The 16359-nt window shown below is 53.6% G+C and overlaps 1 protein-coding gene across 1 annotated transcript; it reads left to right on the top strand.

Moving 5' to 3' along the window:
• The first annotated feature begins 6763 nt into the window (after positions 1-6763).
• On the top strand, positions 6764-15090 carry OXTR (oxytocin receptor). Its single transcript, XM_056338321.1, has 2 exons — positions 6764-8178; positions 12816-15090. The coding sequence occupies exons 1-2, from the start codon at positions 7248-7250 to the stop codon at positions 13061-13063; spliced, it is 1179 nt and encodes a 392-aa protein (XP_056194296.1). The 5' UTR covers positions 6764-7247; the 3' UTR covers positions 13064-15090.
• The last annotated feature ends 1269 nt before the right edge of the window (positions 15091-16359 follow it).

The following is a 16359-nucleotide window of genomic DNA, read 5'->3' on the forward strand; positions in this document are numbered from 1 at the left end:
TTGTTACCCTTTGCAGAGGTTGTATATGTTGGGCATATACCATGTAACCCCCTGCCAGCCGCCTTCTCTCTGCGGGTGAAATGCCCTGTGGCCCCTCCAGCTGGGGAGGGACCCCGGGCGGCAGTGATGGAGGCTGTGATGCACGGTGGGCAGCCTTCTGCCCATACTGAGCTCCTCAGGGCTATGCAGCACAGCAGCCCCGAGCGATCCGGTGCAGCCATTGCTGCCCCAGTCCCCTGTCCCCCCTGCACCTGCAGCAGGTACCCCTGAGCCTGGACGTGATGGGCAGAAGATCGGAGCATGTGGGTTTCCCTATAGAAACCATGGACGTCTACCTTGCAAAGGTCTGCCAGAGCCTAAGCAGGACTTTTTGGATTATAGGATCAGCCTGGATTATAGGATCAGCATGATCCGTAGCCCGCTCTAGTTTAGATAGGTTTAAGCTCATTGATTTGAATGGAGCATTGCTGTTGTATCCCGGGGGGGAATGGGGCCCTGGAGCAGGAGATGGCATCCTTCTGTGTTCCCTGGCACCAAGCAAAAAACTAGTGCAGCTTCAGAGACTCTGGTGGGACTTCTTACTTGCAGTGTTAATGTTAATGATTATGGAAATGGGTGATGATTTAATGCCAAGAAACTCAGGCTCTCGTTCAAGACTTTATCTCCAAAAGTTGAATGAGCATGGCTTGGGCTTCTGCACCAGTATACGCAGAAGGCCACGGGAGCAGAGGCTGACAGTTTTCAGTAAGTAGAGGATTTCTTGGAAAGAAATAGTTTGAATCCCATCAACCTTACAGCATCATGATGTAGAAGGATCTCAACACTGAGTTCTTTGAGTTAAGTTCAGTGTTCCTAGATAAACAAAAAGAAGGGCAAAGATGAAACAGTCTTGATACATGGCATGAACTCATGGAAATTCTCTTATTCTGCTGCGAATGCTTTCTAAAGCTTGAGACTGCAGTATCCAAGTTGTTCCTCCTTTCTTCGTTTGCCTGTGTGCAAGCCGGCTTTTCTGGCTCTTTTTTCCCTCCTGGTAATGCTTTGATGATGTAGTTTCCAAAACAAAGCAAGAGCTCTCAGAGCGGCTCTGCAAAAGCCCCAGCAACAAGCCGTTTTGTGTGCTGGCGCAGGAATGCTTGAGATGACAGTGGGCTTCAGCTGTATTTTTCCATGAGTTTGTTTACTATAATCAATCTGAGGATTAGTTTTTGGCTGGTTTTGTGTTGGTTTTTTTTTTAGATAACTACTGAAGTGAAATACCATGGCCAGGAGCATGGTTTAAGCTGTCATGTGATGTAACTGGTGGTACAACGTTACTTAAGACTGTAACAGTATTTTACCTGCATCTTAAAATGATGTGTAGCCCTATGTTATTTTTTACCACTAATCAGCAAACTCATTAACACAATGAACTTTGAATAAGTGTTCAGGACAAAATAATTTTGTGTGTTGCTTTGATTTCCGTGTTTTATCTCCAAAGACTTGTTGACTTCAGTACAGTACATTTTACAATATTTACTGTCAGTGTGTATTCCTCTGAAAATCAGTATACCAGATGGATAGCTACATAGGAATTTTATATCATACTTAGGGATTTACTCATGTGCACACTTAAGAAACACTGGGAAACACTGATAATTTCCTCTACCCCTACTATATTCCCAAGCCTTATCTAAAGCCCACAACATACAGCAGCTTTTTATTGAAGCACTAATATACTTTTTTCAGGGATGTGCATGGGACTGTACATCTCTGTATTTTTAGTGAATTTACCAAAGTTGAGCCTCTTGCAGACTGAGTGCAGGGGCCGAGGACCAGGAAATAATTCTAGGATAAAGACAATTTCCCATGCAAAAGCAGCCAGATAAAATACCCTGGCTTTCTAGCTTGCAGTGCCTGCTGTTGGGCATATCCATACACGAGAGTTCATGAGCAGCTGCAACTCCATCTGTAGAACAGTGGCCTGCACTTGAAGTTTTGCCAGACCTCTTGTATCATGGGGACTGTAAAGTTGGGATTCAAGATAGCTATTGGAAAAACAGCTATTTCAGATGCAGCAGTAAACTGAAATGCAATTAAATTTAGCTTTATGTAGCATTTGTGCTTTTGATTATTCCAAAGCATGTATTTTTAAAATAAAAATGTTTCCAATTCTATGGCATCATTGCATTTTTGGAGCTGGGGTGACTCAGAAAACCCTTCCATTCTCACAGGACTCTTTGCTTTAAAATCACGTGTGTTTGGTTTTTAATTGCAGAGCAGCAGCAGCTTTGCCTGAATAAGGACCGAGAGGCTGTGAGGGGCTGTGAGCATCTCCTGCTGCTGCGGGGCTATGAGCATCTCCCGCTGCATCCATCCTGCTGGATGTTGTCCCAAGCCCCCAGTGTCCCCTTCGGCACAGGTGAGACATTTTGCTATGCTAGTTCCCTTCACTTTCTTCCCACCACAGACAAAGGCAGTGCCAATTAAAACCTTATGGCTGGATCTTCAATCTGACGGTGACTAGACCCCAGCGTTACCCCTGAAAGCCCACGGGGAAGGTCTGTGGGGCTCAGCTCCAGCCGTGGGGCACAGGGCTGTGCCAGTGCAGCAACAACTTGTTTTCAGCAAGTGCCTCTTTACTGAGGCCCTTGTGGGATTTCATACTTGGTAATTTATGTGAGAAAACTGACGTATGTGTAGAACGATGAAATCTTGTCTGACTCTCATGCCCCTGTGAAGGGAAACCCCCAGCAGCTGTCCCGGTAATACACTTTCCAGTTGCAGAACCAAGGCTGTTCCTCCACAGCACGGATATGGAGCAGGCAGCAACCCCACACAATTAAGAGTAAAGCATTTTAATTTCACACAGTGACAATGTTACTGTCTTCACAGGTTGGGAGGTTGAACTTGCTGCCCAGCTCCACAGGCCGCAGCCACCGTGGTGGGCCTGATCCAGGTATGTGTGGCAGGAGGGTCCTTCTCCCTCTGCACCAGCACCGGTACCACTGGCTGTGTCTGCAGGCACCACCTGTGTGGCTGTTTGGTGCTGTCATTATTTGCTCAAATTAACATTTATAGGTGCAATGATGTGAACTCCTATGGCAGCTAGCAGTGGCAGGGTGAGTTTATTTTGACTGGACTTACGAGTTTTGAAATTTTCCTTTAACAGAAACGGAGAAAACTAAAATAAGCAAGGGAAGGTTTAAAAGAAAAAAAAAAACAATACCTGAGTTTTCTGCTTATGGCACCTTTTGCTCCCTGTGCCCTGAGCACGATTTGAAGCTGACCCTCAGCAGCTGTGTGCATCACCTGTGCACCACACACAGGGCTGGGTGCTGCATGGGGCCAGCGGCATGGGGAGCTCCAGGAAGGTCAGAAAGGGGGAAGGTTTCCTTGGCAGCTCCTGGGGACACCCCAAGGGAGCCTGGACAAGTTCCCATGCCTCCTGTGCAGGCTTGGGCTCCAAGACAGGGCTCAAAATTGAGCAGTTTCCATGCAAGGTGTGACCATGAGTGCAGCAGCAGCCCTGGAGAGCAGTGCTGCAGGCTGGAGCACTGCTGGGCTGCCCTGGGAGCTTGAATCTGGTCTCCTGGAGCTGCTGAGAAGCTTGTTTGTTGGTCTAGTAAAACAGTAATTTCCTCTAAAAGCCTTGCTCTCACCCGGCACTTGCCAGTTGTCATTGGGATGCTGTCAAAGGCTGAGGGCCAAAACGAGAGCCATGTGGTGAACATGAGGGTGCCTGCACAGGCAGTGGCTGCCGTGGTGCAGGCACCTGTTTTGGGCTCGGTTTGGGCTTTTTGGCTTTCTATCAAAGTGTTAGTGGTGTGTCAGCCGCGATGTCCCCTGCCAGCCCAGGTGACAGGCATGCATGTGTCCCAGGGCTGGTTCAAGCCATTTAGCAGTTTTGGGATCTGGGATGAATTAAGCCAGGCAGTGCTCGCTGGGAGCTGGGCTGGGAATGGCGCAGGGGGGGATTTCTGGGACCACTCCATCTTGCAGCCAGCATTGTGTGGGGAGCAGCCCAGCAGTGGCATGCAGGGATGAAGCAGCCCAGGGCTGGCAGCCCAGGGCAGGGCAGGAACCTGCTACTGAATTTATTTTCAACCAAAGAGATTTCTTTTTATTTCTCCCCTTCGTGCAGAATCTTTTGGGCTTACTAAAACAAACAAAGTGTGTGTTTTAGTAACTGCCAAAGTGTGGCAGCCAAAAACCGGGGTCATAGATGAGAAAATACATGAAAGGGTCGGATGTTGTGTAACTGGTGAGGTCAGTGTCAAACCCCAGTGAACGATTTCTGTCTCCAAGCTGCCCAGGAGCGAAGCAGAACTTTGTGCAGACAGCGATGCTGTTGGTCCTGGTTTCCCTGGGTATGTCTTCATGACCAGGCAGCGGGAGCACTTGGACTGTCTTGGCCAAGTGGCAAATCAGTTGAAGCTGCGCACAAAGCTCTGACTGAAGCTGGTCTGGCCACAAATCTGAGGGAAATGGCTGCTGGGGAGGTCACAGGCAGGGTAGGAGACAGGAGAGGAAAGCGATGGCCGTGGGGAGTTGCCTGTGAGCTGAGAGCAGTGTGGGGCCTGGGGCTGGTGGGTGCATCTGCACCTCCTGAAATTCAGTCCCTTCTTTGCATGGGGAGGGGGTAACACTGCAGCCCCCTTTTATGAGAAAGCAGAGATGTTCCTTCTCACCGTTCTCACTGCGGGGCTTGGCCGCGCCTCGTGTAAGCAGCCCCTGGCTCCCTGCTGCAGCTGCAGTGTTCCTGTCCAGGCTCTGCTGCCTCTGCAAATGCGACGTGAGCAAAGAGCCTAGGCTGTAGCCAAGACACTTGAAGTAAAACTAATGAAAACCTTCCATGACTTAGCCTTTTAAATCCAAAGTTCAGTCCTCAAGGCATATGATCCTTCACCTCGACTGCGAGCAGCTCACTAAGCCACTGCTGCACTTCTGAATCAGAGCAGGCAGAGCGTTAGAAAACGCAGCCCTGGGACCAGTTTGGCATTGGCAAGGGGACAAACAGGCTGATTCCTAGGAGAGCTCTTTCACAGCTTAGCATTTATGATTCACTGTTGAAATAAAACGTATTCTGCAATTACACACCACTCTTTCAGGCGTTCGGCTGCTGCATGCCTAAGCAACGCAGTCAGCGTAAGGCTCTTTTCTGCATTAGAAGCGGTTCAGTTGTAGTCTGTGAAGGAATCGGTGTCTGTGCGGTGATGAATGACGCCTCCTCTGAGGGCAAGGAGGATCAGTGGCTGCTCTGTCTCACCTGAGGTGACTGTCTCACCAGCGCTGCCGTCCCACCTGGGCCCAGAAGCAGATTTAGCATTTCTTGGTGCACTGCAAGATGCTAAAGAAGCCACGCAGAAGCCGTGGGCAAACTTCTTGACTCTACTGGAGCCAGGATTTCACCCCCCGGTCACCTCCTCCTACAGAACTCTCCCGAAAAAGGCAGAACAATGAAAAAAAAAGAAAAGCATTGCACATGGTGAGTTGTTATCCTCAGCGATTCCCACAGCAGTTTTATTGCCTGAAGGAGGAAGAACGTGAACCCTGGAGGGAAGAACTTGCCAAAGTATTTAACATTTCTACATCTTGCATGGAGCTAAAGGTTCCCAAAAAATCTTTAAAAATAACTGCAGAGATGTTTATTCAAGGCTTATGTCTACGCTAAGTAGAATTTGAGATGTGGCTTTCCAGGGAAGGCAGCACAGGGAGTGAGCACCAGCGTGCTGGCTTTTGCCTGGAGTTGGGGGCTGCAGCGGCCAGGCCAGGCAGGCTCCCGCTGTGGCCCCCTTCTTGGTTAGAAGGCCTGGGAGTGATGCAGCGGCGGGTGCAGTGGGGCTCAGCTCAAGGTGCTGAGGTTGTTGGATGCTCTCCTGAATGCTCCCACTGGCACTTGGGTCCCTGCTTCCCTCTCGCAGGGGGCCTGAGTCCCGGGAAAACAGCGAGATGTGCTGCTGAGCTAGTGGCAGTGATGACAGACGATGTCAAACATGGCCACTTTTTCTTCTTTTGTAGAAATGCTTTAATAATACTCTAAAATAATCCTCCTGAAAGAAATAAAAAGAGCCCTTGGTGGTTGTTTTAACTGCCGATAACAGAACTGCCGATAACGATAACTGCGTGGGGCTGTGCCGGCCGGCATGGTGGGCACCTCAATGACTATGCTGGTGAAACCCAGCTCCCCCGAGGCCCTCAAAACCTGGGGGGCAGAGTGGGCACCTGATGCTAGGGGAGCAGAGCCCCTGGCTCCGCAGGCCCTGTCTCACTGCCGCCTGGCCCCTCTCTGAGCTGCTGCCAGCCAAGAAGTGTGGCCAGCCTGCAGCGCTGGGGTGTCTCCCGCATCTTGCTGCCGAACCCCACTGCACCCCAGCATCATCCCATTGTGGCTTGCCAGGCCGCGCCAGCCCCCCTGTCTATGCTCTTCCCAGCCCTGCGAGCCCGGCCGGGGGGCTGCGGGCACGGGGGGCTGCGAGCACCGGGGGCCGGGGCTGTGCTTGGGGGAGGTGAGGCCGGCGCGGGGGCTCTTCCACCCCTCCGCCTTTTACACGGGGTCTAGCCGACGGGCACCGGGGGGCTTCGGGCTGACGGAGGTCGGTGGCCATCGGGGGTTTGCAGCCCCGCCAGCCCCCGCCCATCACCGTGGGGCCGCCGGCAGCCTCCGGTCTGCCGCTCCCTCTCGCGGCGGCCGCCCCGAGCGCAGCCCAGCGCCGGCGGGCCCGATCCGGCCCCCGCCCCGCCGGGGCCGCTGCCGGCAGCGGGGCGCGGGAGAGCGGGGGCTGCCGGGGGGCCGGGGCCGGAGGTAGGAGCGGGGACCCGCCCGGGGACCCGGCCGCGCTGCTGTGCCCGGGCGCCGTCGCGGGTGGGAGCGCGGCGGCGGGGCTGCCCGCGGGTGCGTGGGCGGCCGCTCTGCGGAGGCGGGAGAAGGTGCTGAACCGGTGCGGGGGGGGGCAGTTCGGGAGGGCCCCCGAGGAGCTGGCGGCGCTGGGACGGGCACCGCGCGTCTCTGCCGGCCCCTGCCCTCGTCGTCCTCCCGCCCGCCGGTTTTGCCCGGGGGCAGGAGCCCGCGGGGACGCCGGTGCCCGGGAGGGGCCGGGGCGGAGCCGCCGCAGCCCCCGGGCCGGGAGGGCCGGGCTGCCGCGGGGGGCAGCGGGGGCCGGCCCCGCGGGCGGGTGGGCGCCGCAGCGGGGACGCCAACGGGGAGGCGGCCGCAGGATCTGCCCCAGCCTCTCCGCCGCCAGGCTCCATGCGGGACCGCGCCGGCCATGGAGAAGTTGTACTTCGCGGGGAGCGGCGTGTGGACCGTCAACGGCTCCCTGGGGAACGGCAGCCTGCGCCTGGAGAACCAGAGCGCCGGCAGGAACAGCACCGCCGACCCCCTGAAGAGGAACGAGGACATGGCCAAGGTGGAGGTGACCGTCCTCTGCCTCATCCTGTTCCTCGCCCTGACCGGCAACCTGTGTGTGCTGCTGGCCATCCACACCACCCGGCAGAAGCACTCCCGCATGTACTTCTTCATGAAGCACCTGAGCATCGCTGACCTGGTGGTGGCCATCTTCCAGGTGCTGCCCCAGCTCATCTGGGACATCACCTTCAGGTTTTACGGGCCAGATTTCCTTTGCCGGTTGATCAAGTACTTGCAGGTAGTGGGGATGTTTGCTTCAACCTACATGCTCTTGCTGATGTCCCTGGATCGGTGCTTGGCCATCTGTCAGCCACTGAGGTCTCTGCACAGGAGAGCGGACCGCGTCTCTGTCCTCCTCACCTGGCTGCTGTGCCTGCTGGTCAGCATTCCTCAGATCCACATATTTTCTCTGAGGGATGTGGGGAATGGGGTTTATGACTGTTGGGCAGATTTCATCCAGCCCTGGGGACCTAAAGCCTATGTCACTTGGATAACCCTCATGGTCTACATCATCCCTGTGTTGATGCTGAGCATCTGCTATGGCTTAATCAGCTTCAAAATCTGGCAGAATGTGAAGCTTAAGACGGCTCATGGGCCCAACGTGGCTCTGAGCTCCAGCTCCCGCAGCGGAACAGCGTTTACCAGGGTCAGCAGCATCAGGCTCATCTCCAAAGCCAAGATCCGGACAGTCAAAATGACTTTCATCATAGTGTTAGCTTTCATAGTGTGCTGGACTCCCTTTTTCTTTGTGCAGATGTGGTCTGTGTGGGATACGAATGCTCCGCAGGAAGGTATGTCCTCTCCCCTCCCGTAGCCCTGTGTCTGCGTGGACTGCTTAGCTCAGTGGCTGCAGGGGCACTGACACAGGCTCGTGGGCTGTGAGCAACAGCCAGAAATTGTGCTCTGAGCTGAGTCTCAGGGGGCTGGGAGGGAGGTGGAAAAAAGTCCTGAGCATGGGAAAACCACCCGATGCTGTGCCTGAGCTGCCCTGGTGCAGGCAAGGGCTAGCTTAGATCCCGGCAAATTCAGTGTTACCGCAGCTCCGGGCTGGGCTGTGTGGCTGGGGGTGGCTGGGGAGGTTTTCACTGTCCCCAGGTGTGTGAATTCATCCCTCCCGGGGCTGTTCTGGGTCTCTGGTGGGTCGATTGCCCACCCCGGGTGCTGGGGTATGCTAGGGCTGTGTGGGAGTTCAGCCCCACGCCAGCTGCAGGAGAAACTGCACAGTGTTAGTGCCCGACTTCTTTTCTTTTGCTCTGCTGTTTTTAACTCAGTGACTGCTTTGCTTTCTCCTCTTCTCCCCTCTTTTCCCTCTCCTCCCACTTCCATCCACCCTGTGCTGCTGTTATTTTATCTCTGACTGGGTCATGGTTCCTGCAGAGAGCCGCTGATTTATGAGCAAAGGCTCTTCCTAAAGGACACAATATCACTGATTTGCCACTTTTTATTCTTGGTGCTGGCTGCTCCTGTCATCACAGAAGTTGCAAACAGAGCAAAATATATTATCCTCCTTAGTCTCATACTCTTGTAGCTGTGCTCTGTGCTGTCCCCCGGCGGAGGCATCTGATGGTCCCTCTGCACCTGCAAGGAGAACCCGCTGGGAAAGCTTAAAAGAAAAAACTGCACAACTTTGTGAGGTGGGAGAAAGGGCAAAAAGATGCATCCAGGGATGACAGCTCCTTGGACAGACTGACCCAAGCTCAACAGGAATGCTGAGTCTGGGGATGCCGAAGACCGGTGAGGAGCTGCGACCCCCTCCCGGCACCCCTCGCAGCCTGCTGCAGCAAAGGGCTTCGCAGCAGAGGGCACAGCTTGCTTACACCGTGCATGCTTTTCCCTTCTTTAACCCTGCTCCAGCTATACATTGCTCTGGGGAAAACCTGAGGTCTCCGGCAGCCCGTGGATGACTGTTCTCATGTCAGTTGAAGCTGACAGAAGAGCTGGAGCCAGGCAGGCTCACCTTTGCCTTTCTTGCTTCTCTCCACTCCTTTTATTTCAGGTGGGGAAGTGAAACACAGGTCTTTAAACTTCCCGAGGTGCTCCAGGCAGCTGTCTCTTGGTTTTCCACCTGATCTAGGCTGCTCAAAACTTTTGGTTTTTAGATGCACCCTGGCATGAAGCAGTGTCTCTCCCTTTTGCTGTATTTTAAACCCACAGTCTCGAGGGCTTCCATCTGACTCATCAGCAAACAAACCTCTGCCGCTCTGCTGATTCCTGCGTTGTGGAGCGGGGGGATGGCCGGGCTGTTCGCAGGTCGCACCCTGCCTGCTGCTCCGGGAAACTCTGCCTTGCTCACCCTGTGCAACCAGCCCTGCGACAAACTTCCTGTTCTGCTTTGCTTTTAGGTAGCAAGGAAAGCTCCAGCCGCGCTGAGCTGTAACAAACTCCCCTTCCCCTCACATTTCTGTTGCTCGAGAGCCCATGTCTGCAGTAAAGGGTGGGAGTTTTGCCAGAGCATTTGCTGGAGGCTTTCATGGCATAGGGAGGAAAAGCCTCAGGCAGGTTATTGTGGATAGCAAATGCCCGGAGACCCCAGCCCTTCCTCCCAGGCCCACCCTCCTCCTCGCTGGGTGCCCAGAGGCACAAGAAGGGTGGCAGGGTCAGTCCTCTCTGCAGAAGGAATGGACTTTGCCTGCTGCGCTCCCAACAGTGTTGGCCTGCGTCATTCCCTTTGTACTGAGGCTTGGGCTGCCTTGGCCGGGCAGCGTTGCCGGGTGCCTGGCAGAGGCATACCCTACAGCAGAAAGGGAATTTGGCATAGGATATCATAAAGAGTGTCCCTGACAAGGGAAAGTCTGTTAATACCTAACTGAATCCTAATTCATGCTGAGCAGGGCCCCTACAGTTTTGTGCCCACACATTGCATCCCGCAGCGTGTGAGACGCAGGCCTTGGGCGTTAGCAGAGGGATGTGCAGCGCTTGGTCTGCCGTGGGTGAATCTCCGATACTGCTCAGGGTTGTGCTTTCACCTGTGCAGGATGCAGTCTGCTGCGGTTTGGCATGCATCAAGGTAAAAAGGCTGTAAAGAAAACAAATTGAAGCCCTTCTTTCTTAGTTAGCAAAGTAATAATCAGAGAGGTCGCGCCCTGTGATTACTGATCCATTTCAGTAGCTTTATACACCAGCCTTCCTCGCTTCATAAACCAACTTCAGTAACATAAGGAAAGCGAGGTGTGGAAGCTGCACCCCTGCCCTGAGCAGTGCCGGGTGGAGTGGCAGAGCAGGGCTGGGGTCCCATGCTGCTGCCCACCTGCCTGGCCCCGCTCCCCCAGCCCCACTATCGCCCTGCCCCGTGGAACCGCAGGGCCAGGCAGCCCCATTTGTGCCCCTTCCCCGTGGCTGCCATGTGGCAGATGGAGGTGCCCAAGTGTGAGGGCTGAACACCCCGGAGCCCTGCTGCTGTGCCTGCGGAGGGGCTGGGGTATCAGCCTGGTAACCCGCCCTGGGCCGGGCAGCGGTGATCCCCACCTTTGCTCGTATGCAAACCTACAGCCTCTGTAAGCGCGGGTTGGAGCTACAGGTTAGGACTCAGGTGCTGGCGTAAGCACCGGGGATCCTTCAGAGGCTGTAGGTTAGAATGAGGTTTCTGCTGCACACACCTTACAGGTAAGACACGTCATGTGTGGCATTTTGAGCTTTGAGTCAAAGTTGGCGTAAAGCTCCTCTGAAGAGAATAGTGAGGCTGTGAAACAGCATAACTGTTATATCGGTCCCTTAATCTTGGGAGCTGGTGCCCTGAAATGTGGGCTGTGACTGATAGCATCTCTCTGTGTGTGGGAATTAGTGAACAGTCCTCATTTCATTTCACTTCTGTAGCTGCATTTGCAGCAGAGATGCCTCAGCCCTTCCCCGGGCACAGCCTCCTGCCTCTGCTGATCCCTCCTGACAGCACAACATCCCTGGCCCTGCTGCAGTGGATGTTCGGAGCCTGGGGAGAGGGAACACCTGTGAGGGGCAGAGCTTGCTCTTTGCAGCACCTCTTGGGGATCTCTGGCAGTCCTGCCAGAGAGGGAAGAGATCCACGCTTAAGACCTGCCCTGCAGTAAGCTCCATGAAATTCAATTTATGTCCCACAGAGAGAGAAGAGCTGAGACAGCCATGGCTGGATTTTTTTAATGGATAGAAATACTATGATGTATTTCAGGTCTTGCACCTAGGCTTTGTAAGCCATTCCCCATGGATTTCTTTTAGCATATGCTTAAAATTAAAAGCGGTTGGGCCAGATATCACTGGAGCAGTAATTATGCATGAGTTGGCTAAGGGTGAATTCAGAAACTAGTATTCATTATTCACACTTCTTTTCTAGTTTAAAAACCTCGAGTGGATTTTTGCAGAGGCAGAAAGGGACCAGAAACAGCCAATCACACGTACGCATCCTTGCTGCTGGTGCATCCCCTGAGAGCACAAGGAGATGAGAAGATGGGCAGAAAACACGGGGAGCAGAATAAAAGCTCTGTCCCTGACCTGCAGCCGCTTCGCAGAGGTGCTGGCTTGGGGGGGGCAGGCTGCCCCTCCTTATGCTGGCTGCCATGGCGGGGCAAGTGCCACTGGCCCCTTCTCACCAAAAGGCACCGATCTGACCTCTCAGGTGGGACAGGCGGGTGCTTCGTGCTCTGGGTGTGGGGAGCAGCAGCCGGAGACCTGTCATCTTGGCAGTATGCCGTCACCATCACCTCCCGTCCCCAGCATCACGCTTGCAGCTGGGAGCCATTGCCAGGCTCCCAGACTTCATTACTGGAATGGGGATGGCTGTCATTTCCCCTGGCAAAGGGTGTGTCCTGTGTGAAAAAATAATTCAGGGGGAAAGAAAAATGCCATCGCTCCCCAGGGCTGGGAGAGCGCCGGGCGAGGAGGCATGGATGGGGCTGGGCTGGTGGGCACTGTCCAGTTGGCTGGATTTTGGTGACTGAAAGCAGATGAAAGCCACTAATCTGCCCCAAATCGGCTACTTGGTGGGGAAAAATGAGCCACCTGATTCTTTTTGTTGCCACTCTTGCTCTTTGCCATGGCAACTCCAAAAAGCCACACTCCCTCCTCCCTGCTTTGGGCACTATAAAGGCGAATTGTGCAGATGATGCTGTGGGCAGCTCTGCCTCTTGGTGAGGCATTTCTAGGGTAATGCTGAGCAGGCAACAGCGCAGGAGGCGAGCAGGGGAAATGCAGCTTTTCTGAGGGGAAAAACCTAAACCCAAGTTGCTTGAACCAAGACTCACTTTCCCCCTTTTTGTTTACCAGCTCTTCTCTACTGATGTACTGACCAGCAGGCAGGGCAGCCCATTCCTGGTGTGGGAGGAAGTGTTGCAGTGCTGGCAGAGCTCGGGGCTCTCAGCAGAGCCCACCGTGGTGTGTGCCCAGTGCCCACCTCCCCAGGGTGGTGGTTCTCGCCACCTGTGCCGTGCCCTGATGCTGCCGTGCTTTTTCTGCCTTGCAGCCTCCCCCTTCATCATCGCCATGCTCCTGGCCAGCCTCAACAGCTGCTGCAACCCCTGGATCTACATGCTGTACACGGGGCACCTCTTCCACGACCTGATGCAGCGCTTCCTCTGCTGCTCCACACGCTACCTGAAGTCGCGGCCGGCATGCGACCTGAGCGTCAGCAAGAAGAGCAACTCCTCCTCCTTTGTCCTCAGCTGCAAGAGCACGAGCCAGAGGAGCTTCATGCATCCGTCCATGACGTGAGAGAAGTGCCAGCTGGGACCTTGCACCACCGCCGTGCTGCCTCCAGCATTTCCCTGTGAAGAGCTAGGGTTCGGACAAGCAAGGAGGGGGTCTATATAAATAGGTGTATATATGTCTGTGCGTGTGCAAGCATGTCCAGCGGTTATTATTGAACTGAGGCGGGAGTGGGGGGAGGACTCCTTTGGTCCAAGTTTCAGTGCTGCCTGGGACTGGACAGCAGGAACCTGCTTCTGAGCCCCCAAACCACCGACATCAGTGGCTTTTAGATACCACTGGGAGGGACAGGTTTTGCCCCCAACAGTCCTGCACTGCAGGAGTGGATGCTCTACGTCTTTTAGCCCCGTCCCCGCATCCCTGCACAGTGCCAGCCCTGCTTCTCGCAGCCTGGGCCAGTGGCAGCGCTGGTGGCACAGAGTGGGGCAGTCCTGCTGCCAGAGGCTGGGAGGGCAGCAGGGACAGGGCTGGGGACAAACCTCCGAGGGGACAATGCTGAGGCCTGGGTGTGTGTCCCCGCAGCTGTGCTCTGTGTCTGTGTGAGGCTGTGTGCATGGGTCAGCCTGGGGAGCGGACACAACTGCAGGGCCAGGGGATCTGTGCAATGACAGGTTTGCTGAATGTGCTGAAAAGCTTCTCCAAAGGCAGGCATGTGGGATTACAGCTGGACTCCATGGGCTTTAACAGGGAAACTCCTTCTGAGTCCCCCGAGGCCGAGCTTTTGCTTTGGGTTTACCGCAGATCGTATTTAGTCTTTTACACCAATGCAATTTTTCTTGCTCTGTAACACACAAGGTCATGCTCATGGCATGGATTTTTTTATTGTTAAGAAATACCTGTAAATAAAGTTTTCTGACTGCGTCTTGATGGAAGGCGGGAGGGGAAGTGCAGGAGCACTAGACTAAGAAAATGAAGGAAACCAATGGGAAGCAGCGCTTTAAGCACAAGACCCAGGCGTAAGGATGCTTTTGTTGATAGAGTACTGCACCAAGCACTTCCGATGTGCACACTGCTTTATTCTGTAGCTTGCTGTGGAGTGTGGGACATCTGGGGTGATGTGCAGCTCTGGCTGAAGGCAGTGGGAGCTTTCCTGTGAATTCGGTGGCAGTGGGGTCTGATGACTGCAGAGGGATGCTCCTGCCTTTGCTCCCAACACCTCCTGTATCTGCAGCCAGGAGGGATGTGCAAAAGCAAGACCTGCATGCGAACGATTATATGGTTTGGCCTTACATGTTGGGAATGAATATGAAAAATGCATTTAAGTGTGTACTTTATTTTTTCACTGTTATCAACAGGCACATTTTCACCTTTCATAACCTGGCATTCCTTTGTTTTTTTGGTAGTAGCTTCAAGTGAGTGCTCAGCACATTTGCTGAATATGACACAGCATGTTCCATCTCAGCATGTTTTGCCAGGCTGGTTTAAATCCTGAGGAAAGCCTATAGCATTTTTCTCCCACGTTCACCTTCTTTCTCCTTGAGAGTAATTAGCTCCTGCACACAACAAGGAGTGTCCCCCCCATTTTATTGTGAACCTGGGGCCCTGGCGCACCCTCCATCTGCCAGGAAAGAAATGCTATGTGGCAATAGATTTTACTGGGACTGATGGAAGCTTTATGGAAGTTTCGGGAGAGGCAGGCATTGCCTTGCGAGCCCTGGTTGCAATGCTGGCTGTGGTTACAGGGTCAGGCAGGCAGGTCTGTGCCCCCAAGCATGGGGGTGCTGTGTTCTCCAGCTGAGTGATGCTGCAGCCCATGTCCAAGCTCCCGTGCCTTGCCCGGGCTGCAGTGAAATGGGGATGGGAGGAGGAGCTCCAGGTTTGTTGCAGTGGAAGGATGTTGAATGCACTGATAAAATATGTTTCATAAGGGTTAAAAGTGAAATAGGGATGCTGAGATGTGAGTGGTGTGTGCTCCGTGTGCGGGGACCCCATAGATCGCTGTGGTGGGGAGATTGGAATTTTGGAGGTCTTTTTGGGTTCAGGCCGTGAACTACTAGAACAGTACCAACAAAAAAATTAAAAAGAATGTAATCTCAATTATTGTTTTAAATTAATTTTATTCCCACAAAAAGCTTTAAAAAATTCTCATGATAAAGTGTTTTTGGAAAAGTTTTTCCCTACAAATATCTAAATACCTTTGGTTGTTTTTTGGGGTTTTTTTTTATCACTCCATCCATCTCAAGGCCTGGTGTTGCTAGAGCACGGGTGCTACATTGCTATGGATGATGGAAGTCCCCAATCCCAAGCCACTGGAAGAACACCAACAGAAAATCTGGCTCTTTCTTGTCCTTGGCATGGCACTAGAAGAGACTTTGGCTCCAAGTCTTTGTTGGAAGCCAAGGGAAAAAAGCACAAATTGAATACAATTGAGAGTAACCTCTGAACGAGACCTTCTGGGCCCTGATTCAGCAAAGCGCTTAAGGCCAGAGCCAAAAAGGGGTTGAAGTGCCTCAAAATTAAAGTACCACTTCGCAGAAGATGGACTAAACAAAGTAATTGACAATACAGGGGATGAAATAGCTCCAAATTGAACTTTTTCCCCTCGTCCTTGTGTTTTCACTGGAGCCGGAGTGGCTGGAAGCGGGCAGTGTCCCGGAGGAGGCTCCTTCCTCCGCTCTCCCCCGCACATCTGGGCGAGCCCCACGGGATGCTGTGGGAGGGGGCCTGGCTGGGGAAGGGTGCGAGGCAGCGCCTCGGATGCGGGTCTCCTCCCTGGGGGCAGAGCCCGAGGGGTCGGGGTGGTCCTGCCCCCCCACTGCCTCCGCCACTCTGTCTCAGCAGGGCAGGGCACTGAGCAGAGGGACAGCCCTCGCTGTGTAGGATAAAGGCATTGCTGCAGGCTAGAGCTTACCCAGCACCGAGGAGCAAGCACATAGTAAATATTCTCCCTGAGAAATAAACCAAAGCTTTACTTAAAGCCAAGCTTGTGATTGCTCACGCGAAGTTACCAAAAGCCGTTTGTTCTTGTTGCCCCCTATGGTGCTGCCCAGCTGCTGTCCCTGCAGCTGCAGTGCACCCACGGGCGATGCGCAGGGCAGCTGCCCACCCGTGCTGTACTGCCCCTCGAATCCTGAGCACAAAGCATAGCGATGCCCCTAATTAAGTAGTGAGTGTCAAACTGCCACAAAAGGTTTTGCAGTGGCTGATGGCCCAGAGTCAGTACATCCTCCCAGAAGGCAGACAATATTTCATGCAATAATTGATCTGGATTTCAAAGCTTTGCTGAAATGCAAACACACATGGAAAAAAATTGTTTTCACTATTCTATCCATAAAACTTTTGTGCAATGTGATTTAATACAG

This window comes from Falco biarmicus, chromosome 4 (assembly GCF_023638135.1).
Source record: "Falco biarmicus isolate bFalBia1 chromosome 4, bFalBia1.pri, whole genome shotgun sequence".
NCBI lineage: Eukaryota > Metazoa > Chordata > Aves > Falconiformes > Falconidae > Falco > Falco biarmicus.